Source organism: Haliaeetus albicilla, chromosome 6 (genome assembly GCF_947461875.1).
Source record: "Haliaeetus albicilla chromosome 6, bHalAlb1.1, whole genome shotgun sequence".
In the NCBI taxonomy this organism is placed as follows: domain Eukaryota; kingdom Metazoa; phylum Chordata; class Aves; order Accipitriformes; family Accipitridae; genus Haliaeetus; species Haliaeetus albicilla.
Window position 1 is genome coordinate 18,280,689 of NC_091488.1, and position 26,305 is coordinate 18,306,993.

Below are 26,305 nucleotides of genomic sequence, written 5' to 3' on the forward strand. Positions count from 1 at the left end.
TTACGCTTGCCAGTGCTACTCTATTTCACAGCCAAAAGGGAGTGGAAGGCTAAATCAAGTCAGGGAACTATCTTATGCCTAAATAAGGCTGCCATGCAACAGCTACTCTAATGCTCACTTTATAGTCAGTTGCTGGTGTGGCCGAAAAATAAACTCAGCAAGTTTTCAGAAGGATTGGCATACTGATATAGTCAGCTGCACAAGTGCTACTGCTGATGACTGTAAGGAAGGGTAACAAGAACACATAAGACTGCCCATTTTCTTAGTAAGGTTGTTGTGAAAAATGCACTGAATGTAAGCAGCTGCTGCTGTAACATGGAGGAGCCAAGATTTTATTTGTATGAAACACAATGTGAAGCCTAGCCTGTGGAGAGGAGAACTTGAAAGTTACAAGTCATTGTGGGACTAGTTTTCTTGCCCCTCTAGTGCAGAAAGACTATGCTGGGGTGCCTGTAGTGAAAGGGAGAACAAGCTGAGCCAATATACCAATGTAAGGTTCCCATGCAAAATTCCTAGAGAGTCTGCAAACTGAGGGCTCCTCTATTGGACATAAACCAACAGTGGAGAGAGAGCTGATGCTGAATTTGTCTCACCTCTAAGATGTGTAGGAAGAAACAGCTTCTTATGCTTGGAACCCTGTCCTAAAATACACATGGAACAGATGATAGCCAAGATAACTATAGTTCAAAATCATAGCTGGTCCCTTTAGAGCAAAAGGGCTGCTAAGATGCAGGAAACTAAAAGTAGTGGTTGCTTGTCTGGGCCAACACACAAATTACTCAAGAGAAGCTCAAAGCTGTAATTTTGAAAAAAAAAAAAAAAAAAAAATCCAACCTTTTATTTAGTGAAAACACTGGAAAAAGTATAAGTTAACCATTTGTCAGTGTGTCAGAAGAAGCATAAAGTATATTCCTGCAGTTGTATACAGTAGCTCCAACATTTAACAACATAATTTGTGAGTCTTTGCTTTCTTTCAGACCACTTGAAGATGGCTGCACATAAAAGAAGGCTTCTCAGATGAGTTACAGCAGTCGCTCATAGAACAGGAGATAGGCTTGCGAGCTCAGCACTTTTGATGCAGACACAGCTTGTACATGGGTATCACTGATGTGGAACCACTGCCCGTTTACTGGTTCAGTTTCTAAAGCTGTGAAAAGAAGAATTTAGGAGTAAAAGTTATTACAAAGAACTGAAGCAATCAATCCTGTTACTGTAGAACAGTAAGAAATAACTTGTAAAATATTTCTTATTATTATTTACCTTGAGGAGATTGTCCTCGAAGGACAAGATCAGAGAGATGGTTGTTCATACTTCTCATTTTAGCATAAGCAGTGTAGTGCCCAGACCTCATTGTTCCACTATGTTCAACAACTCCATAGAGAGAGTACAGTACTTCTGTATTCCCTTCAGCCACATTCTATAAAAGCAAAAATTTAGGTATTCAGGTATGGGGTTTTAAACAAGGCTAGAATGTAAACTCTTCACTTTGCTTTGCTTTGTTTGCTGATGAAAGGGAAGCTGGTCATTACAGATTCATGCAAGCACTACAGCTATGAACAGTGGAAGTACGCTGACTCAACTACAAGTTGCACTTGCGAGTTATCCTGTATTATCACACAAAATAACTGAAGCTTGGCAAGTGTTCTACAAAGATTCCGCTGAGCAGCTTAATTGTGAAAGCACATTAGACATGGGAAAGGAGAATCTGTTTTTCCACTTACTTTACATTTAGCTGTACAGAAAGGAGCCAAGTCTATCACTTCTGGAAACTTGATATGCCTGTTAACCTTCCGTAGATTAAAACCAGCCTTAAAGAGACAAAGTAGAGGAAAACCCCATAATGTTAAAATGTAGCATATTAAAAGCATGATTAGTTACTGCATGTTTCAGGTTAAAGTTTCAACAATACAAAATTAGTTTTACATGACACAAAATTAGAAAAAAGCAACTCCCCCCCCCGCCAATGCCCAAGGTTTTCCAGCATTACCTTCTTGCCCTCATGTGCTGCACTGGAGCACAAGTTAAGACAGCTCTTCAACTTGTTCTTATGGTAACTTAATGGTAGCAGAAGTGGAAAAAGAACCAGCTCTAATGTACTTATATAACTACAAGGACATCTCTTGCTTCTCAGATACTGTAATGTGCCTGAGGATCTAATTTTATATCATCAGAACTGATGTAGCTTCTACTCCCCCCTTATTCAAATAATCTCCCAGTATCAAACTGGAAAAACAAAAGGAGATGATGACAAATGTTATTTTCTTAATCATGTTACTGTCTCTTGGAATAGCCTACACATTTCCATTTTCTCTGTGAAATTGTTTTTCATCTACTTAGAGCCACCTCCCTTATCTTTCAAGTATTTTGACAAAAATACAGAACAGCTTTAAATTTAGAAGAGGCAATACCATCTCCCATCCCGATTCCTTTCCTCTTTCCTTCTTGAAAAGCTAAAGCCCTAAATTAAAATTTTTCCTACAACTTGGAAAAAAGGTAAGCCACTTTACTTTGGTGTCTATAAATAAGACTTAAGTTGCATTGCTTTCCATTCATCCCTTTCTCTACACCCAACCCCCCAGTAAGGCTTGGAATCCTCTCTTTTCCAATTCTACTGACCTATTTGTTACGTTCATTTAGTAAGGGACCCTATTCTATCTGTACTGAAATGTAAGAGTCCACGAACTGCTGTAGTAGCAGGAAACAATGCCAAGATACTGCTGAATACGCTAAGCGATAACAATAACAAGGCAATGTATAGCAAATAAGCTCAAGGAACAGTGTCTTCCAGATAACTAATGGAATATTCTTTCAGGAAAATACACTCCAACTCCTCAAAGACCTCAAAACCCAACACTGTGCACCAATGCCTTCCAAACCTTGCGAAAAAAAACCCAAAAGAAAACAAAACAGGCTTATAGGAAATGAAAATATGCTAACATTAGTTCTAAATTAAGCTAGTACTATATGCATACACACATATTAAACTGATACTATATACATACACATTTTTGCAATATCGGCCTGGTACTTACCTGTTGAAACCTCTTTAAGTGAAGAGTTAAAATTGGAGGAGCAAGAGAGATTAACATCTGCTTTTTGGCATTAGTATAAACATACTTCTTTTCACCTGCAGAAAAGACAAAACACCAATGATTAACATCTAAACAAATGTTACAGGAAGAATTTCTTTAATTTTCACTATTTACACTGCTAGAACATCATCTGCTACAACTGAGAAACTGAACATTCCCCTTTGTAACATCACGTTAAATGATGAACTGTACAACAGCTGCCATCTTGCAGATCCTGTATCACAAAAGTAACTGCTCACACCATGTCTGAGCAGTGTCAGCACAAGTAGTGCTTGTTCTCTACAACTCTCACAATCAGAAATTGCACGCAGCTTTTATTGGCCTTTTCAGCAAACACCAACATGACTTCCCTGACTGTCATAGCAGAATTTTCACATTTGAGGAAAGAACAGAAGTCACCTGCTAAACAGCTACTCCCTACAATCATCCACATAATGAAATTTTAGACTGAAACGCCCTTTCCCTCCCTCCAAACACAAACCCACTCATCTTTGCTCACTCTTCTTTTTCAGTCCTGCAGTATTTGTACCCAACCTTGTGAGCCTACTATGCTGCTCAATTAAGAACTTACTTGTATTAATCTGCGTGAAAGAGGTTCTCACAACCTACCCACTGAATACTAGTTCAATTGATCCAAGTTAAAGTTATACAAATACCACTTTAGGGACATTCCCCCCCTTACCCACCCAAGCAGCAGATAGGGACATATTTAAAGTTTTCTTTTAAAAGGTAATTTGTCATACTTTTTATGTTCTTCTTTGGTCCATAATGTCTTTGTGTACATACATCACAGAGTAGTTTATTGGTCTCAGTAAGCTTTTCATTACGGGTAAATTGATACAAACAGTGATGGATTGAACCTTCTTCGGGGTTCAGACTTTCCCTGTTTGCAAGAGTACAAAATGCTGTTTCTGGATCTTCAGTTGATAATTCACATGTCTTGACAGGAAGAGTTTGAAGGTCATCTAAGGTACTTGTATCAGATTCATCATTGGCACCCAAGTGTAGCTCTGAAAAGTCAGTAGCAAGCTCTTCCTCATCTTTATTTTCATCATCCTCATCTTTCAAAGACAGGTTGTCAAGGCCATTGACAAACTTCATAGGAGAATCTAATCCTTCCATAGGGAGATCCATGAGAGACTCACTTTCTATACACTCTTGTTCTGGCTTTCCTGTATTTTCATGCATGCTCTGAACTTCTGTCCTACTTCCCTGTACACTCAAGTCTTTTTGAGTTAAGCAGTGATCTCTGCCATCATTTGATGATTCCTCTTCTCTCTTCCTATCAGGAGTTTCAGAGTTAATTTCTGCCTCTGATTCTTGGTTATACTCGATGTCTTTTTCTGATTGTTCAGTTGCACAGATATCTGTTAAGCGAAGCACCTTTCCTTGAAGTTTTTGCTGGCGGCGCTGGCTCTGCACATTGGAATACATAATATACAAAAATACAAAAACCAGAGCAAGTTTACATGATATTTAGCAATTCTTACAATTACTTTATCAAAATTTTTGTAGCATGCCATAGATGCAAAGGGGGGGGGGGGGGGGGGGGAGCAAAATCTATGGTTTGATGATCAGAGGTGATCACAATTCAACCAATACTGAATTTATCCTCACTCAGATATAGTTCCCACTGCTCCTTGTTACACAGTATCTTCAAAATACAACTAACAATTTCCTTTGTATCTTCCTGATACTTTCTTATGTCCCTATTCTAAAGTTTTGCAAATATTCTTGCAATCAATGACTGGAGAACAGCTGCCTGATACAAATTAATACTACTTCAGACAGGCAACAAAAATTCCACATTCCTCTGGATATTACCTTATTCCTAGCACAGAAACTCTTAACAGAACATGTAACATCTTAATAGCAAAGACGCAGATAAAATAGGTCTTTTCAGTTGTGCATTTGAGTGAGGAGAAATTTTGAGCTGTCTCCTCCTTCATCTAAACCGAGGAAGCAGAAAGAATTTGTTTTACCAGAAGTTGCAAGCACTTCAGTAATAAAGAGTGAAATACTTATCAAAACCAACCTTGGCTTGTTTTTTGGCCTGTTTCTTTGCTTTTTTCTGAAGGTGCTTACTTGTACCAGGGGGGTCATCTCTCTGCTTAAGATAACAGTCATTGTTTTTGTCCTCTTCATCTTCAGATTCCTTTTCTTTGTTTTTTTTAATGTTTCTCTCATTTGTGATTTTTACTTTCTGCAAAAAACAAAAAGCCACAAAACAACTACAGAAGTAGAGATGTTACTGTCCTGAGTAACAAAATAGTATTCCAGAGAAAACTGCAGGGATGAAATGTTATGTGAGTTTTCAGCTCAAGATATAACATTCTAGTAACTGTAACATACAACTAACTCATTTATGCCACCCTAAAGTTTACAGAAGAGGTGTCTCACTCCAGAGGGAGTCCACATGAAACAATCACTTGCAAGAAGAAACAGTATGAAAAAGGAAGACTATCAAGGGCCAAATTCTGAACCTGTAAAGGGGCAACATTACCTTTGGCTCTAACAGATGTAAATCTCATTAAATGCACTGAAGAGTAACATTTTACACAAGTGGAGACATTTTCAGTTGAACTGCCTGCCACAGAATTTGTTTGCTTCTGCTAAAATGAAATTTGTTTGCTGCAGGAGACACATGATCCCTTTGGCTGAGGGGTTTCCATTTCCATATTTACTCAATAGCTTTTGTGTGAGCAGTGCTATGTAACAAATCTGAAATATTACATATGTGGACTATCAATATGAAACACAAGGCAAATAAAGTATTTTGAGTGTCTAGGGATCAATCAAATAAATTAATATTGATCAAATAAGTATTCACACACTATCCTACCGTTTCTTAACTTTATTCAATAACCTGAATATTATGAGAAGTATTCTTGCACTCAATGCAGAAAAATGGATGAAAAAAGTAAAAAAAAAAATAAAAATAAAGCATTCTAGCAACCACTAGACACCCATCACTGTCAGGCAATTTAGTTCAGTTTTACAACAGTGAAGATGAATTGGGAAACATTGTTCTTTGCAACTCAGTCTTCTACAATAGTGAGACAACACTGGAACATACTAGATTATTCCCTAAGCCAATCTCTACATTGGAAACATTAACTGACAAAGCAGGATGATCACCAACAGACTACCAGTAATTTTCCAGAGACAATTTATGAGCCACAACTTACAGGAATGACTCTCATGAAAATATCTTATTCTCTATCTTTCTGGGCGAATTTATAATTTTAACTTTCAAAAAAGACATTTAGAAGGATGCATAAATCCATTCCCTAGTGATTATATAATAAACGTGTTTTCATATAAGCAAACAAAAACTAAGCCAAAAAGCAAGCATGTACAATTTCTTACCTGATCATCTAGTACAGGAAGTGACAAATCGAGGAAAGACTCGTGGACCAAGGATACCTTTAAATGAATATTCAAGAGACCAATTTAATTTTCTTTGGAAGTGGCTGGCTTGCTGTCAATAGGTTTATCTGTATGTAGCCTTGTTTGCATTCAGTGCATGCTTTCACTTGTGCATACAAACGTAAACCACAGATAGTCTACCTTCACAAACAGCTATCCCTGACCAAAATCTAGCAGTCATATTACCACAGAAATAATTTACAAATTACAGTTTTCTAGTGGCCCAGAATGTGAGAACCCAACTTAGGGCCTATAAGATTGACATTTGCAATCAGTCAGGAGATTCATCCAGCCCACTCACTAATAACCTTAATTACTTCATTCTCAAGATGCATTATCCCAATAGTGCCTTCTTGCTTAACTATTTTCCTGGCAATCCCACAGTCATTGTAGTGTGGGAAAGGGAAAGTACTGCATCCAGTAAGAGTTCCTGTTTTCTCTCAGGACTCAAACAACTGTCTGAAGCTAAAAAACAAGCACCAACTTTGTACAGGTGCCCTACAAACAAAACCAATTTCCTCAAGTTATATTTTCAGTGCAGCACATGGTCTGAATTTAAACTTGCTCTTCATCTTCTAACCTAATCATCTGATGAAAAAGGAAAGGACCCTCAGCAGCACACTGCTGGTAGCAGAACAATTCATTCACTCTACAATTTGTAGCACTGGAAGGTGTTTACTAGTAATCTGAGAGTGAATTCCTCTGGCAGAGGCAGCTTGCTGTTGCTGACCTCTTTTTCTGGAAGGCTTCTGAAAGGAACTGAAAGATTAACTTTATAACATATGGGAAGAAAGATTCCAGCCAAACCATGCCCCTTTTTGAAAAGTATACAGCCAGTCAACCCTTAGAAGTATATTAACTGAAGCAAACCTCTCCAGTTTCACTTATGTCTCCATATAGTTACTTTGGGGTTCTCCTGCAGATTACATAAAATTATACTCTAGGCTATTCAAAGCAGGTAGTTTACTTACGGTTCTGCATTCCTCACACATAATTGTACTGGTTAATTCTCCACCAAAGATTCGATCTACAACGCTTTGTATTCCCTTTTTCTTTTCATATTCTGAGAATTGACAAAGTATATAGTAAAGTTAATAATATTATATATAATATACTGGCAACCAATTTAGTTATGGCATACCAAAGTAAAAAAAGGAAAGAGAATACAGTATGCAAGATGTATGATGTAATGTGTTGGCCTGTTGTGGTTTCCTCAGGAAGTACAGCAAGATTCTTAAATTAAGATTTGTTTGTATATCAAAGGAATGGGGACGAAAACACATTTGCAGAAGACAGCTTGACTGAACCAACACCTTTACCTATTTTCTCAAATGCATTTCCCTATTTTCTCAAATGCATTTCCCTATTTTCTCAAATGCATTTCCCTATTTTCTCAAATGCATTTCCCTATTTTCTCAAATGCATTTCCCTATTTTCTCAAATGCATTTCCCTATTTTCTCAAATGCATTTCCCTATTTTCTCAAATGCATTTCCCTATTTTCTCAAATGCATTTCCCTATTTTCTCAAATGCATTTCCCTATTTTCTCAAATGCATTTCCCTATTTTCTCAAATGCATTTCCCTATTTTCTCAAATGCATTTCCCTATTTTCTCAGAAGTACTGCATCCAGTAAGAGTTCCTGTTTTCTCTCAGGACTTAAACAACTGTCTGAAGCTAAAAAACAAGCACCAACTTTGTACAGGTGCCCTACAAACAAAACCAATTTCCTCAAGTTATATTTTCAGTGTAGCACACGGTCTGAATTTAAACTTATTCTTCATCTTCTAATCTAAGTCATGTTGAAAACTTTAAGAATTCTTTTGTTCACTGTTTGGGTTTTTTTTTTATACCACTGTTAAGTAACAATGGACTATTAGGACTGAATAAATCATTACATTCATGTGCTAATATTTTAATTTCTTACATAATATTTGAATGATTAAACACTACCCAAACATATTTTAATGTATAATGTCTAGAGAATCAACCCTCTCTTTCACTGTTAAGAAGGAAATGCCACCAAGTTCAGTAAGACATTTAAATAAACAGACTAACCCATTGAGCCTTATATTCTAGATACACACATATTCAACAGATGGCATAAAGTTGTACACTTAAACATGTATCTTTTAATTGATACTATTACTTTGTGTACTTCAATGAAACAGAAGATTTTAAATTATCACAACATCAGTAACATGTATTTTACCTTTAATTTTCTTTTTAAGTTCTTCTTCATTTTGTTTGTTAGAGTCAGTCAGCGCCTTCAGTATTCCAACACTTACTTGCTGGAATTTTCAAAACAAATACACAGTATAAAATTTCCTAAACTAATTCAGTTAACTAGTTCATTTTACAAAATGTTTCAAATGGAGGAAAAAGTTTTAATCTTCACCAATTAAGAGAATCTATACAAACAACACAAACACCTGTAGAGATACAAAGTAGTTCCTGCGGATATTAAAAAAATAATCAACCAAGAAACAAGCTCGCAACCGTAATGCTGCAATTAGTATGTATGAAAAATCAGTCTAAGGATGAAATACTTCCCCAAATTAAAACTGGAAAAAAAAAAAAAAAAAAAAAGAATTTCTACAAGTGAACTTTCAGGCATTTCAGAAATTAAGACAAAAGGACAATCTTTAGGGTGACTACACATACTCCAAACCCACTTTTTCTGTAGAAGTTTTGAACAAGTCAATCTCTTTCTGAAGTACAACAGACATTTATATATTAGAAGTGTTGAATTAACTGAAGACATTTAGAGCAAGCAAAACTGAATCCTTCTACTTAATTTTACTAGAAAAGCATAAAGAATTACCAGTACGCTGCTTTCCAAAAAGGCAGAAAGTATTATTACCTTAGAAACCTAAACAATGTGTGCAATATATATAAGACACATAGGCCACAAACAAACTTCTCTCTTTGAACAGTTTTGCTAAATGAAAACAGTAATGTCTGTGGTTGCTCCTTCACAACCCCACTGCTTAGAGGCTGCCCAGTTTTATAGCTTTGTTGCTAATCTGCTTCAAGTGCGTGCTATGGGCAGCACAAACCACTCTACAGGGGTTGACTTATCTCAGAAAGAACGATCTTTCTCCCCTCAGCAGAGGACAAAGTCTTGGTCTGGGGCATGTAGCAGAAAGGTATGTGCAACTATGAAATTAGCACTCACTTGGATTTCTTCTGCTCTCATTCCATCAAGTAAGTAACGAAGCAATTCATGACTGTCTTGCTGCTGATAACCTTTAAATCGTATTGCTCTGTTAAATGAGACAATAATTGTAAAGTATAACTGAACTTAGAGATAGACAAAGTAAAAACAATTCATACCAGACACAAAACCACAAAATCTCAAGCAAGTATGTATATAAAAGCAACAAGTGTCTAAGATGGTATTTTCTAAAAATATGAAGCTAGCTAATCAGAACGTCACTGAGTATCTTTAATTTTACTTCTATGCATTTATATTTTGCTCTTTATCCTCTTCCTTCAAAACTCGTTAAGCATTATACAAATTTTATATGCTGTGATGTGAGCTCAAGAAAAAAAAAAGGGAGAAAACTGACCTTCTTTTTAAACAACTAAAACTTTTTCATACTCACTATGACATGCAATTGTACAGATACTCACTTTTTACAAACCTGAGCAAAAAGTTCCTTAGGAGTGACTACCCCTTTTTTTGTCTCCTGCATTTCCGTCAGGAACTGATACATGGCTAATGTCAAAGGACCTGGTTGATCTAGTTTTATCAGCTGAGGTTCCTGTTTTAAACAAAAGCAACAAAGTTGTTTTGCCTTAATTTGGTGACAGACAATCTGGAGTAAGTTTTTCCTTATCTAAAACACTTCAGTTCTTGAAAACATTATTATAAAATACACAAAATTCCAAAATGGCAGTAAGTTAACCTGACAAAAACAATCAACACATGGTTTCTCATGAGATGATGCCAAAACGTTGGGCTAAGAATCATTAATTATTTATTGCTTAGTTGCAACTCTGCATTTCTTGCTTTTATTAGAAAAAAAAATACAATTTCTTAAAATGCACAACCCTTCTTTCCCATCCAAATCCCTAACTATAATGACAGGTGCGTTATTTAAGTTAGTGCTGCAGACATGCTCTAGTTTCCTATTTTGCATTTAGACAAGCGAGACCATAGCAAAAGTTACACATTTTCATCCTTTAAATAACTTAATCATAATGTAAATACTCCTTTGATGACAACTAATAGTTAAGAGTATTGAATCACTGCTCTTTTACTTTGAAAGAAAGACCTCCGTTGATTTCAGAAGTAGCTTTATGGTGAAGTTCCCACTGATTTTACATCTTAATCTTGTTAGTGTTTAGCTGAAACAGCTTTAAAATTCAGAGATGAATATTGCTTGTTTCTTTAACAGATTGGAAGGTCAGGGAGAAACATTATGAAGGTCAAAGCATACATACCATGGATAACTCAGGTGATTCAATCTTAACTGTTGTGCCAGGCATTTTAGCTTCTTTAAGCAGCTCCCTCAGGACTGGAGTTTGTGATAAATTCTGTAGAACAGAAAAGAAAGAAAAAGATTGGTAACTGGGGAACAAGAAGAAGGGCAGTTCCACTGGTCATGGAATTTGTAGCAACCAGACTAGCAGCAATTTATTTTTCCCAAACACAGAACTAGAATGGTAACTACCACTCTGGAAATTCTAACAGAGTTAACATTTAAAGGTGCCTTCCATACAGCGAACATGACTTCCAAGCGTCCTCTCTATGTATTACTTTAGATTGCAGAAACCCTAAATGTACTATTCTACAGAGTGATCTTCTGGCAGTCTGTTTACTAGTGTCTGTTTCTAAAATCAAGCATATTTGCTTAGTTTAAAACATGTTTAAAAAAAAAATGAAAATCAAAGTTTACTAAAACCTGCAAACACAGTGGGAATTTTATTCAAGTAAAGCTTCAGTATCAAGAGCCAAAGAGCACAAGATTACATGCGAGTTTTAATACACATGACAGAACAAGTTTAATCTATCCAAACACCTCTTAGCCGAGCAAGACACATGAGATGGCAATGCAATATGCTCATCCTGTTAATAATTTACTTATTTGATTTCCTGTTGCTGACAGAGACATTTTTGTTTCAGTAAACACCCACAGTCTTTGGGTATTAATCTCTTATATTTCAAGAGGTCAGCAAGGGTGATGTGCCAGACTATTTCATTTTTTTTACTAAATTAGGAAGTTGGCATTCTTAATCTACATCAGTGAAAGACACTGTCCCTCAAAGACAAGGCAGTTTGTTATATTTTCCCTTAGAGCATGTCTGAACCTGCAGCTCCATTTCTTCATATTTCTCTGGGCCAACACACTATTTTTAGAAAGAACCCATCATTCTTGGCAGATAAAAATAACATTCTAATTGGGTCATTGTAAAATACTGGGGGTGGGGTTTTTGTGGAGTCGTTTGTTGGGGTTTTTTGTTACTCAAAGTTTTTTTTAAGAGCAGCAATAACTACCATACCTGCATCACTGCATTAAAGAAACATGTATTCCCCAAGTTACTAAGTCCTTTCACAGTCACTTCTGAGTTAGTACTTGGATGAGAATTCTCTTCTTTAAGTGAGACTTCCTTTTCTTGCTCATTTTTGCTGTCCTTCTCTACTTTTTTATTTTCAAATTCTTTGTTCTCTTCTTGTTTTTCCACTGAAATGATAAAAAAATACACATATTAACCCAGTAACAGGAAATGGGATAGGAAAGTTATTATAGGCAGCAGTAATCTACAATGTTTAAAACTTAAACATATGATAATTAGTTCTGTAATTGTATAAATGTAATACTACCAGTTTAGGTTCTTAAACTGTCCAGGTAACAGGAGTTAAAAAATAAACAAAACAAACCACCACCACCACCAAAATAATCAAGAAACCCCTGAAATGCCATTTCAGATCAGCACACAAGTTAAACATGCCAATTGGCCCACAAGCCATTCATGCCAACAACTTCTGAAACTCTGCATGTGTTATCTGAAATTTCATTCCTGTTGCAAAATCACCTATGTTAGGACTTTATACAACAAGAGGGCATCTGAGATAATATCCCTTTTGACATGGCACTATTGTCTGAAATGAAATGCACAGGCCTCCCACTGTCAAAGCATTCTCATGTTCATTTCATGAACCTAAACAGATGAAACTGGAAGGTTTATATTCTTCAAGACACATTAAAGACATTTTCCCCAAAATTACTTTGGTGTATAGCTCAAACTTTCGATGACCTGTTCAATAAAACTGTGAGGGAATTCCAGGTAATTTTCAGAATAACACCCACACTAGCTCTGCCAGTTTGGCGGTCTACTATTGATTAGATTTCTGATAAAGAGGGCTGTGAGCCAAGGTTAACTTTAGAATAAAGTAACACCAGCTCAGAGGAAGCAAGGAAAACAGACAATACACTCTTTACAGGTGGACAAGAAACAGATGGATGGACAACAGATGGAACACCTGAAACAGACAACCGCACCCAGGTATTTATCTGTTTTCCAGTTCAAACCTGAGAAGAAAATTTTGGCAACCAGTATGAAATTCAAATATCGGATGTAGAGAAACTACGTATCTGGGAAAGACTGACAAAAACCACTCAAAGATTCTGGTCCCTGTGGGAAAACCTCAGCTGCTTCCTGAACAAATATTCAGAGACAGCCCCTTGGCATTGCTGGATGGTTATGATCTATTTCCCAAGGAGGCTATGATTTCACGCAAGTGTAGGATGGTGTTGGCATTTTTTATAGCTATGAGTTACAGCATTTATTTTGATATGCAAATTATTCCAAGTTTTCCAGTTGAAATGCCTTGTATAAAACCAGTTTTGCCATTGTGGAAACAGGGGGGTTTGCTGGGTTTGTTTCCTTTTAAACAACCATGTTTTGCAGATAGACTGCAGGCTGAACACGCTATTTTAGAGAGTTCTGAATGCACTGCAACTACCTATACTAAATGTACAGACCCAGCAGACAAATCTTCTTGTATACTCCTTCCATTAGGAAATGTGCTGCAAGAGCTGGAGACTTAGTCATTCCAGCTGATACATTCACAAATACCTACAAAAATACCTAAAAAAAAAATCAGATCAAATGATCCTTAAGCAGTGACAATTCTTCAGATCAAGACAGACCGAGCAATACTGATGACTAAACACAGCACTTCTAAGTACTGAAAGTCAATTCCTTACTCACAGAACAACTGAACGTCACATTTAAAAAAAACCAGTCACATTAAAATTGGTTTTTTTCCTCCTATTTCTGTATTTCTGGTCTGTAAAAGTTTAGAGGACACTGAGCAAAATCCTGGTCCAATTAGGTCCACGGGCTAGGACATTACTTCTGCTATCAGAATTCTGACAAAGGGGAAAAAAAAAAAGAAAAAAAAAAAAAAAAGGAGGAAATCAGCTTTTTACTTTACCATTAGGTGCTCCAAAAGTTAAATCTAATTTAGTGTGCCTTCTAAATTTACAGTACTGTCTCCTAAATTTAAAGGATTTTCTGAATTACGGTATGTATACTATAATTACTTACCTGTACATGATGAGTCAATACAAACGTGTTTTCTAACATAATCCACAATCTGGCCCAATCGGGTTGAAGTGCTATATGGAACTTCATTATCGCATATGTAGCACCTGCCTCCGCCCCCCCCCCCCCCCCCCAAAGAAAAACAATTAATTTTTTTCCTATTGTTTAAAAATCCTAAACTATTCGCTTGTTTGATGCAATTCATTACACAAAGTTACAAAACTACAAGTTTTATTTTAAGATTTAGAAGCCTTAAAGAAGAGTTCAATCTATTCCTGATCAAGAAAATAAGAAGTTTAAAAATTATCTTTACTAAATGATTTGGGTGAATGGAGGTTGCAATTTACAAATATAAATTAGACTCTTAAAAGATGTGCTTAGAAATCTTGTTGCAAGAAAAATAAATGCAGGAAAATTTTACCAAAATCAAGAAACTAAGATATCAGGCCCTAAAGAAAATTACTTACAAATGTTATGGCATGGGAAAATATTCTGAGAATTCTAGCCAAGCAAGTACTTCATTATATTTAAATTGGATAAGAAATAAATCAGTGTCCTCCATTAATCCTGCACGCTTTTATTTGCTCTTCTGCTGCTGATAGAAACATATTTGTTTCTTTATGAGCAAAGAAGTGCGTGGTTAGGCCACTAATCTCTTTTAAACAAAATTGTGAGAGAAGCTGCAGTGATAAAGGCTCAAGTAAGAGTAAAATTCTGCCAGAACACATACAGCTGAAGGAGAGTGCTATGTACTGATTTTGTAGTTCTGCCCAATCAGCTCTTTGAAGAGGTAACAAAAGGTATTGAAGAGAATACTTCTGCATTTTGAAACACACCAGTTACAGTTCTTAGGCACAAATGCATTTAGCAGATTTCACAGTTACCGTAAGTCAGGCTCTATTTTATGATATGAAAAGCAGCAGAAGCCTGTAGCAAAGTGCTTCCTTAAATTTCCAGCATCCCTGGCATTAGCTGCAATTTTCACATTTCTTCATGTCTCATTAAAAGAATTGGCTTGACTTTTGGATCCCTAAGTATGTATTTTTTGTCTGTCTGGTTAATTATAAAAATAGTCATTCTCACTCCTGGAATAACAAACGAGTTACTTCTATGGGCCATTTTAACATCATAACCTTTCATCCCTCAAAAATTTTGTAGGTAACCTTCAAGGAATCAAGGGATTAGAAAAAGTTTTTCAGCGATGGCTGTTTGACTAGTGGGGGAAAAACGTTAAGTATATCCAACTGCTATGTCATACCAGTACTGAAAACGCATACAATAGCACTCGTTGTAAACCCAAACCAGCAGAACTTAATGAATTACTAGAACTCTCCTCTTTCTCCAAGTTCAAAATGTTTCTTTCAACTGTTTACAGGTACTATTCAAATCCAATTTCAACCACATATGCATGCACACCATAGAGAGATTTACTCATACATTCATATCATTAATAAATTCTGATCAAAACTGCTTTTGCTTTCATGTACTAGGCCCACTGTGAAATACAGTTCTTGATTGTAGGTTTGATTTATAACAATAATTTATACCCAATATATCAATCTCTGAATAATTTCTTGTGCAAGTTTGTACAACCAAGAGATTCTAGAAGGAAACAAAACATCTTGCTCAGAGAATGTCCTCTCATTCTCAAGTACTTAGATTTAAAAGTTATACAAGTTTTAGAACAGAAGAAGTAAAGCACTCAGTTCAAAACTGTAATTTTAACACAAATTTAAATTCACAAAAAGAAGTTTACTACTTCATTAGTAATACATGTTATTAATAATGTCCATTTCCATTCTAGAGTTCAATAAAAATACTGATCATTACACATAAAGGTGCTAAATATGGCCAAATAAAGAGATAATGTTATATAAAATGAACATAATGACAAATAATAAGTTTAAAAAAGGTTACTAAGAAAAATTAAAACTCTAAGTCAGGCACAGTATTTCTGCAGTACACAGTTTAGAAAATTAAGGTTCCCCCTTATATAGTAATGCACTATTCCTTTTAAAAGAAGGAAATACGACCAGGGAGATGGAATTTGTATTGATTGATCCAGTAGCATCTTGAAATTCTACAGCTGTGCTTCTTAACTATACATATAGTTTTAAGAAGCCATATTTATTGAGAAAATAAAAATAATTAAATTTATCACTGTGTGCGCATCAGAAAGGAGCTTCTCCTAAGGCTGAAAATTAAGATTTAGAGCTACATATCAACATTAGTTTCCATGTGTCAGTATTGTGACCAAGCAAAAGCAGTAAAATATGAAGTCAACAGCATTTGCTAGTTGGTCAATTTCAACTTCAATTATGAAAAGTTTCTAGTTACGAATATTACAAGAAAGTAATACTTATTCAGCAAATCTCAGCAAAGACTGCTGGGATTTTTGTGTGTGGAAATGCTTCATATACATCTAGAGATAAATCCTAGAATTCACAGAGAAAAGAAAACACAAATTACATCCCAGCCTCTGTTGCCCTCTAGCTCTATCTTATAAATGTTGCCTGACAAACTCACCACACACTCCAGTTGTCCAAACTGAGAACCAAACAATGGGGATCTGATCTTGGCGTTGCATAATGCTTTAAAGCGTGCTGTTCTTGAGAATTTCTGCCACAGCCCTATAAAGTTGATAACCAGAAGTGTCACAAAATCCAGTTGACTATCAATGAAACATACATAAAGTCAGAGTATAAACAAAGTATTAAAATGAAAACTGTTTAATTATGTTAACTAAGTAGGATAAACAGATGGGTCGCTATGTCAAGACACTTATTTCTGCAGAGAGAAAGGTAACTTACTGGGTGCAGAATAACCATAAAGTTGCTCAGGGACTGAACATCTAATTTATAAATTCCAGTTTGAACAGCTTGAAGAACAAAACAGAACAAAAACCTCTTCACCATGCAGAGTTCTAAGTTTAATAAACTAATGTGACTGTAAGACCTTTTTGTAAAAATCACAAATTAGGAACATTAACAGAAATTTTTATTTTCTTAGCAAAATAATTTGGACTTTCTAGGAGAGTAAGTCCTCAAGATTGCGTTTTAGCCTTAAGTCTGCTAAATGCCTTTGTGCCAAGCTTCTAAGTACTTCATCTGCAATTCAGAGCAGACATTTTTTAATCACACTAAAATATACAAAATCATTTATGTAGCACCACCTTTAAAATAAAAAAGTGATAAGAGTTTAATTAGAAGCTCTCTTGTTCCACTATATTATGAGGCACTGAAAGATATTGAGACAAATTAACAACAAAACAAGAGATACCCTGTGGCCACATTTTAGACATAACCATATCGAAGGGCTTTCATCAGTCTCCTCCTCAGATTTCTCTTGTGTCTTATTGTCTGCCTTGCAGTCCTGACAAACACGCCATTCCACGTTCAGCAGTGCCTTTTTCAGATGACCTTGTTCCAGTCCTTTACCAATATGCTTGCACACAGGTGCTACAAAATAAAAAGCACAAGAAGGATATAGGTATCATAACAAATGTATATGTCTCTAGGCTTCAGAGACACAGGCAGCAATCCAGAAGCTAGGATAGCTTTTCTAGAGTCAAAGAAACATTGACAATTTAGCACATATATCAGAAAGAAACCCTTTGTTACCCCCATTCACAATCCAGGGATATTGTTGCTGCATCCTTAATTACTGCATTACTAAAAAAAAAGAAAAAAAAACCAACAAAAAACCCCAAAGTATCACTCAAATCTACATCTAGTCAGAGGAGTTGACAAAACCTTTGGATACAAACCTACCTACTGTGCCAGGCTGTGGGCTTCTATTATTGTGGCGTTACGATTCCCACACCTCCCAGGGAGCAGCCACAGCCCACTGCCACGGTTCCCAGTCACCAAGGCAGCACCTGGCTGGCCTATAAAAGTGGAGATTATGGAGGTTACGCTTCCAGCTGAGCTGCCTCAGTGAAAGTATGCAGCAGACTATGATAAAAACAAATGGCAGTGTCATCCTACCTATACCATTATCACTTTGCACTACAATACTACACCCTACTTGGACCTGCACCTTCTGGGCCTGGTGTGAACTCTTATCTATTTAACCAAACTCTGCTAAGAATTGTTACATGGAGAACAGGCATCTGTTACTATGGGCTACTATCAGGAGTTTGTCTTATTTCTTCTTTAATTTTTAAGTTTGTTGGTTACACCAACACTTGAGCAAAGAGAAGCTGCCTCTAAGCTTAAGTAACATACAGAGAAATTGCGATTGACAGACAATGCATACGCAAACTGATTCAAGTTCTTCCAAATAAAAAATGAGGGACATAATTTTTTTTTTAACCGTGTAGGTTTCCAAGACATTTATCATCAGCAGCCTACAGTTCTTCACTATTTGCAGTTACAAACGTCTAAATTTGCAAATACAGGGACAAATATCTGACAGTACAAAGAATTACCTCAAAAGTCAAAAAGCACAGAGTAAACAAACCCATGCTAAAAGAAAAACACTGTATGTACTTAATATGTTAAAAAAAAAATTACATTTTTGTGAAACTATTATTGAGAAGAATTATATAGTTGTTTACATAATTCAACTGTCTTAAGTCCTTTGCCACAGAGATATTTTTACTGCTCAGATAGCATAACAGCTCTGAATTTGTCTTTGTTGAGGACCATATGCTAGATTACAGCCTCAAGATAGCAAACTTTTCTTGGAATGAGCTGAAACCAGTCAAAAGTTTTGTACCTACAGTTCTGTTTCTGTCCAAGATTATAGTATTTTACCACAGTACAAATGCTAGCCAAGGAGAGCCAAATACGGATATTTTGATGCATTATTTCAGCCTTTTTAAAAAACACAGGCTTCATCTACAACTTCAAAACTGGTTTTTAAATAAACCTTTTGTATATTGGCTGCTTCTATACAGTGGAATTATTCACTATGATCAGTCTTAGTTTACATCTGTGGCTTTACAGGACGTTGTCAGGGTAAGCTAGCCTATTTTAAGCCACAGAAGTGCAATGCCATCAGCAATTTCACCATAACTGATTTTTTTTGCTGGAGAAAAATGAGGAACAGTCATAGCAGATATCGATCTTGACTCCAGAAAAAACCAAACAAAACCCCTAAAAGCAGCTAAAAAGCCATAGGAGACAGAAGCTACCACAAGACCAGGACAAGCAGGAAACCAAAGTAGAATAGAATTGGATTTAAGATAAAGAGGCCGTCACACTGAGCCTCTCGGCTAAAACTGTAAGCGCTCTTTCTTCCAGCTAAATTAGCATGGCTCAACTTGTTTCCCCGGTCAGGATCAACAAAAAAGATGGGAAAGACAGAATCTGTGACCTAGTAGACAAGGTGGTAGAAGAGAATGCTATGCAGCACAAGGAAACACAAGAGCTAGAATAACCAGGGTAAACAAGATAACAAAATTTCAATACAGGGGTGAGATCCAGCTAGAATGATAACACTAACAATTCGGGATTTTCTCTAAAGGAATCGAAGGCAAGGAAGAAAAAGAGGTTTTAAGGGAAAAGCACTATGACTAGAGAGCTGAGGTGTCCAGGGCTGGTATCAAGTTAGTTGCTAGTGTAAAGACAAATGGTTTCACAGAAATATTTTAATCACAATCTTTTTTGCTGGAGTGAGAACCTTCTGCAACAAAATGTGCATTAGGAAAATGCTACTTAAACTTATCATGACAAGCTTAGCAGCTGACTCTACTAACCCTTCCTATTCTGAGGAATTTTATATGATTCAACATGATCTGCGTACCAGTAAAGAACTGTGTGTCTGAGTTTCCTGAAAATCAGAAAACAATCCTGGTTTTCAAGACAGGATTATTATTTTCTAGCATACTTAGAAAAGTAGCAACATTAATATTTCTTGGTAGACTTCAGTTTCAATTATACAAACACACACTTTGTAAATGAGACTTCAAAGTCAGTGACTAGTGTAAAGGCCTTCTAACATTAATGAATTTTCAAGGCCTCTGTGAGGTTAAAACAAACATTAGGACCACAGACTTCTCTGAGAACACATACCCACATACTCCATATCCAGAGTCTCGTCAGACTGTGCAGTTTTGCCTTTGATGCGTTTCTTTCCCATATTTGTAGTCTGTTAATTTTTCTTACATGCAACAGTGACCTAGCAAAGAGAAACAGTAAATTAGAAAGTAGGTTTTGGTTTTACTTCTTCATTGCTAAACAATGAATTATTTCTATGGCCGAGATGTCCCTTGAGATGAATTAACTTGTTTTAATTTGACATTTTCAAAAGAAAATAAATTAATTATACATTAACATGAAACAATTGTAACGGTTGTAGAGGCAAGATCACAGTGTGAATTATAAAAACCAAATGATCTAAAATCTTAAATCAAAAGCGTTGCACAAAAGAACAAGATGGGAAACTGAAGTATCAAAAATCCTATAAAACTTTAGGACTTGTACTAACTAGTAACACAGAGATTTTTCGGAAAAAGAATTGTCTTTGTCCCATTTAAACCTTCAAGTTTTTTTACAATTACAGTCTTTCAGTTTTCCTTACTGCAAATTCTTTGTATCTTTGATGAAGTCTGACACATGCAAATATGCTAATATATTGGAAAAAATACAGACAATGGGAGTTCCGATTTTTCAGTTTCTTCACCGGGGGAGATTTATCATCAACTTCCCAACATACCAAGCAAATAATTCAGATAGGGTCTGATATTTGGTATGCCTGTAAACCCTTCTAGACAAGAGTGATCTACCACTAGAGAGTCCTAAACCAAGTGCTTGCCTTCAGAAAGTTGGCTACTGCACATACGGTAGGACATTTTTAGCTTCTAGTCTGTAGCCCCTGTAAGGCCCTGTGCCTTATTGCACAAAAGATCAGGGAAAGTAAAAAAATTGACATATGCTGTACAACGAAAACGTGCAAGCTGAAAGGGTTCAAAATCAAGTCTCTGCAGTCTTACGCAGTCTTTGCAGACTGGCCTAACCCTGCTGTCCATCCTTCACACAAACATGTTAGCACAGTGCTAAACCTGACGTGTAACATTCGTCCTTTCAAAACCATTTCTTAGCTCGTGCTCAGCAGCACACCAGCCACAGAGAACAGCTGCCCACTTGCAGCTGTCACAGCCAAAAAACGAAGCCAGCCCACGAGAATCAGAGAGAAACTAAGGTGGGAAAAGTTTAGGTGCGATACGCAGACAGGCCTTTTTGTATGAAAAGCCTTTTTGAAGCATGCTTTTAGGACAGATTACCCAGTCATTAAATGACAGGTAGGCGGCCACTTCATTAAGAGTGGAATTACCAACTTTTGCAACTTAGCATTCAATCTGTTCACAAAAAGAAGTGACGGTTCATCCAACAAACTCCCTCCACAGCGCATTTTTCCACAAAAAGCTACACTATTTTATGAACAACTCTAAACTGTTAAAATCCTTATTAAAGTGACTTTGCTCCTGCCAGGAAAGCAGGGCAGCACGAACACATGTAGCTGTTAATTTAACCCACGCTGTGTCCGGACAGACTTGTCTGACAGGCTCTTCACCAGCCTTTTTCACGGAACGGCCCACGCGAGGAAACGCGCTGCAGAGCCCAACAGCTAAAGCAATGAAACAACCGTTGTATTTACTTTTTTTTTTTTTTTTAAGCAAGAAAGAGCCGTCCGCAAACGGCCGAGAGTGCACCTGCGTCCCACGGAGACCCGGGAAAAATGCCCGCACAGGCACGCCTGCGAAACCACCGGGGCGCGGCGGGCGCCCGCCCCAGACAGCAGGCCGGGCCCCAGAGGCTCCGCCGGACACCCGCGGCCGGCGGGGAGCCGACGCTCCCTGCCCCGAGGGCAGCGGCGGGGAGCAGGTGCGCCCCGGGGCTCGGCACAGCCCGGCCGGGCGCTCGGCTCGGCGCGTCTCGCCCCCCGGCCGCCCCCCGCCCCGGGCCGCCCCACTCACTCACCCCGGGCCGGGCCTAGCCGCGCCGCCCACGTGCTCCCCGGCCCCGCCGCTCACGCACTCGCCCCGCCGCCGCGCACCCCGCCGCGCTGCACCGCCCCGCCTGCTTCCGATTGGCCCGCGCCCGCCTCCCGCGCCTTCACTGACAGGCGCCGCAGGCAATAGGGAAAGCCGAGCCGTCCCGGCCGGAACGGAGGCTGCGGAGCGCCGGAGGAGCGAGTCCCGGGGTGGGGGAAGGAGGACGGCCGCGGCGGTAGGAGCGCGACGACAGGACCGGGGTGCTTCCGTCCCTCACCTGCCGCTGCCGCGGGGCGAACAGCTCGGCGGCGCATGGCTCCGTCTCGGAGCAGCCCGGCAACTTCACCTCATCCCCAGGCGGCTGGGAGACGGCCCCCGGCTGCCATCCGCGCTTCCGGCGCGGTGCATTGTGGGGCCGTGAGGGCACGGCGGAGGGGAAGGGCGGTGAGGGGCACGGGCACGGGGACGTGTCGGCGCATGCGCGGGCACCTGGCGCCTCCCCGCTCCGCCCCCGGTGCGGGGAGGGGGAGCTGCCTCCGGCCGGGGCCGGGGCCGGGGCCGGGCCCGGGCCCGACGGGCGAGCGGGGGCTCCCCACGGGCGAGCGGAGGCTCCCCCCGGGCGCGCCGACGTCCACCTCCGCGGCCGCCAGAGCAGCAGAGGCGGCCGCGCTCCGGGTGTGCGGCCCCGTGAGAGAGAACTTGGTTTGGTGACCCACCGCCAACCGCATCCTGTCCCGCCTCAGGTCAATGGGAACCTCGTGGGCTGCCACAGAGTACCTTCGTGCTCCCAACTGCCCGACGAATACCGGTTCGGTTTTGATGGGCTTGGTTAACAAGGAAGGGTTCGTGTGATTTCCGTGGGGGTGGTTAATGAACTTTGTCCCATATTCGAGCCCTGGTTTTCTTCCCTGATTTCCTCTTTGCTTAGGGAACAACAGAAATGAGTAACCGAGAAGAAGCTGAGATACAACTTTCAGAACTAGATTTACTCTCCAGCATGTTTCCTTATGAGGAAGAGTTTGTTGTGACTGACCAGCTGGCTGTAGCAGAACTGAAACACTGTGCTGAAAACGAGTCTGCAGAGATGCCATCTTCAAAAGTTCAGTTTGTACTGAATGTGAAGCCAGAGGTCACCAATGCCTCTATGGTATCATAAACACCTTTCTAATTTATTTTTATTTTTATTTTGTGGGATTTTAGGGCTTACTCGAGCTGAACATTTGCTCATTTGTTTTTAGGTGGAATTCTCCATGGCCTGTGCTTTACCATTCAAGTATCCAACTGTTCTACCAGAAATTACTGTGAGGTATGGCATTAAAAGTACAGCTAATAAAAACATTTAGAAGCTATGGTGTACTACATAAATACAGTTATAATAGGAGAAAGCAGTCCTTTTTTGATAGTTTACTGTCAAATTAAGCCAGATGGACAACAGTGCTGAAGAAAAACAAATCTGCAAGGTTATGATTTCTCTGGTGTCCTCAGCAAATAAGTGAGAAAAATGGGAAAAGTGTGGAGGCGTGCCATCTTCTGTACAGAGGGGTTACATGTAGATACTGTTCATAGGTCTGATGCTCAAGAAGGGAGACTGTTGTCCGTTTTGACAAGGCTTAACACTAAGTAAAGGCATGAAAAGTTACTCAATGGTCTTATTCTTCCCTTGTCAAAATGCTGTTACTCCCAGGCTTCTGTTATTTTTTATTGGAACATATCTGTTTAAAGAAGTAGCCTTGAGCATTGCAGGAAATTAGTTCAGCCACCATACTTACTTTTCAAATACCTTTTCCTTGATTTTGATTTACAAATTGGTAGTACTATATGTGAACTCAAGAGGTAGCACACCAATTAAATGCTAATTAAGACCTTTTTATAGCTATTATGACTTAAATATCAATAGCAAGTGCCTACCATCTAAATATGGCCTGATTTTTTTGGCAGCTTGAAGTAAAACTGTTTGAAAGACATGCTAAATCGTAAGCGTATTACAACTGCATTTGTATTTTTCTTTTTTTTTAGGTCATCGGCATTAAGCCGCTCTCAGCAGATTCACCTGAACTCTGATCTAAAAACGTATTTGATGCAAAACTGCAGTGGTGAGCCCTGCGTGTTGAGTGCAAGGGAATGGGTTAAAGACCATGCAGCTGCTTACATTGACAAAGAGCGTTTGTCTTCCTCAGTGACAACATCGAATGCCATGCAGTCAGAAGACAACACGTTCACTCGATTGTGGATCTATAGTCACCACATTTATAACAAGCAAAAAAGAAAGAATATTATTGACTGGGCCAAGGAGCTCGCTCTGTCAGGGTTTTGCATGCCAGGGAAACCAGGTGTTGTTTGCGTAGAAGGTCTACAAAGTAGTTGTGAAGAGTTCTGGTCAAGGTTAGTTTTTCTTTGTGCTTAAATGCCTTTAATAGTTAGACTATTACATTTTTCATGTTGTGTATGTGGCCAGAAGGTGGGAAATCCAACCACATTCCAACCTGTAAAGGTCTGTGAAGTATTCGTGTTCATCATAATGTATGTACAACTCTGAATATCCACTGTACTGTTGGTTGCAGCAAAGCTACTAGTACTGCACGGTGCACATTTATTTCTGTTTTATCTTCCTCTGTCTTTCACTTGTATAGCAATGGACTGCAGTACCCCAGTCGTGTTAGATATGTATGCTGTTATATTGCTTTACATTCATGTTTTATTCTGCTCCCATCATTTAAACTTCTGGGTGGTGCAGACAAAATGAATGTTGTCATTTGGTTATAACAGCTAAGAGAGTATGAGAATATGAGAATTCTTAGCACAGGTAAGGCAGAAGTGAGCACTGAAATTGAAACCACATCTTCATGAATTACTTGGTGAGGAATAAGGTTAAGGTTTTTGTTGAATCCTCAGGAGATAAAAAGAAACAAGCTCCTGCTTATGGGAGTGTTTGCATGTGAGCAGTATTTCTATGACCAGCTAGGGAACCATTATCTCTGTCAAGATATATGTACAAATGGAAATTATTGACTTCTGTGATAATAGCTATTTCATAGTATTTTCTCAAACAGTCTTTATTTTATAGATAGATTCATATTTCCCTATTTGCTTTCAGAGTAAGAAGATTAACGTGGAAAAGAATTCTCATTCGGCATAGAGAAGATGTTTCTTTGGAAGGTGGAGGACATGCTGAGATTCAGAAACAAAGAAAGTTCTCCACTTTGGAAGAAAAATGTTTTGATGCACATGGTGCCAGAGGAAATCATATGGATTTGGGGCAGTTATATCATTTTTTAGAAGAAAAAGGATGTGCTGACATTTTTCAAATGTACTTTGGGGTTGAAGGGCATTGAAGGGATTGAAGATCACCACAGGTCCAAGTGCCTTCATTTGTAAGTTAATCCTTGTTACAGATCCTTAGCTGTTCTGCAGCAGTTGATTGGAGAGGGAATTAATAATTTGTGATTTATATGATGAATCCAGTTTTCAATGAAAACAAATATCCAGTGAAATCCTGAATAATGAAAATGACTAAATGAATGCTTTATTACACTTTCTGGTTTTAAGGACATTTAGGGTATCTACCTAACTAAGTACAATGAGAGCAAATACGTTTGATAACCTACCGGGCAGTTAGAGAATTATAGATGAATGAATAGATGGAATTATTGTGAATGAATGTGTGAATAAGAAGAGACAAAAATGAAGAGTGAATATCTCAGGAGAGGAAATGTGATGTTTACATTATTTGTTACTGTTTACATACATTACATGAAGACTTTTTTGTAACAGTCTTTTCTTCTACTTTCTACCTGAAAGTATATTAAGCGCTGAGATTAATGTTTTATTTAGAAAAAAATAAAAAGGGAGGGAGCAAGTTCACAAAAGCCTTCTTTGCGCGGACAGGATGAGCTAGGATGCCTACTCTGAGGCGTAAGAATTTTCCGCAGGTCAAAGCGTGTATGCAGGTAAGAGAGATACTGTGGTGGCTCCACCACATCTGTAGCTGAGGAGTCTAGTCTGTTTACTCATGTAGAAGCAGAAGCTTACCAAGGATTGGGCTCCCTCACAGCGCACTCCAAACCAGTAGAACAATCCTCATCCCACTGAGTTCGCAAGTTGGCAGTCCGCTAATCTAAGGTGCGTTACGCTGCGTATGCTTTTGAGCATACGGTTTCAACAAATTTGCGTCAACGAATGCTAGTTTGTTTTTTTGCTTATGGGTTCGGTATGTAAATGGTCACACATGCCATAAAAAGCAGAGTCCGGTCGCTTCTGATGTTGGTGAAGTGTTTTTGTGTAGATCCGGT

General features: G+C 38.4%; 2 protein-coding genes across 9 annotated transcripts; one reads left to right on the top strand and one right to left on the bottom strand.

The window, feature by feature from the left end:
* Positions 1-823: 823 nt before the first annotated feature.
* On the bottom strand, positions 824-22,425 carry USP16 (ubiquitin specific peptidase 16). 2 transcript variants are annotated; one of them, XM_069785270.1, is made up of 18 exons: positions 22,294-22,425; positions 20,095-20,200; positions 17,357-17,535; positions 16,604-16,707; positions 14,081-14,184; positions 12,029-12,210; positions 10,970-11,062; positions 10,157-10,287; positions 9,699-9,786; positions 8,733-8,811; positions 7,493-7,584; positions 6,462-6,518; positions 5,128-5,295; positions 3,836-4,508; positions 3,033-3,127; positions 1,722-1,808; positions 1,261-1,417; positions 824-1,147 (listed from the first exon to the last, which is right to left on the bottom strand). In XM_069785270.1, exons 2-18 carry the CDS (start codon positions 20,159-20,161, stop codon positions 1,023-1,025), a joined length of 2,481 nt encoding a protein of 826 aa, XP_069641371.1. In that variant the 5' UTR covers positions 20,162-20,200; positions 22,294-22,425; the 3' UTR covers positions 824-1,022. The 2 variants fall into 2 exon arrangements, with proteins under 2 accessions (XP_069641371.1, XP_069641372.1); XM_069785271.1 differs by lacking the exons at positions 14,081-14,184; positions 20,095-20,200; positions 22,294-22,425.
* RWDD2B (RWD domain containing 2B) lies at positions 22,158-26,215 on the top strand. Of its 7 annotated transcripts, XM_069785273.1 has the most exons (6): positions 22,329-22,460; positions 22,945-23,163; positions 23,255-23,322; positions 24,033-24,109; positions 24,194-24,398; positions 25,111-26,215. In XM_069785273.1, the coding sequence occupies exons 1-6, from the start codon at positions 22,329-22,331 to the stop codon at positions 25,346-25,348; spliced, it is 939 nt and encodes a 312-aa protein (XP_069641374.1). In that variant the 3' UTR covers positions 25,349-26,215. The 7 variants fall into 7 exon arrangements, with proteins under 7 accessions (XP_069641375.1, XP_069641374.1, XP_069641373.1 ...); XM_069785274.1 differs by lacking the exon at positions 22,329-22,460 and adding an exon at positions 22,158-22,251 and having other exon boundaries at positions 24,033-24,398; XM_069785272.1 differs by having other exon boundaries at positions 24,033-24,398.
* Positions 26,216-26,305: the final 90 nt, after the last annotated feature.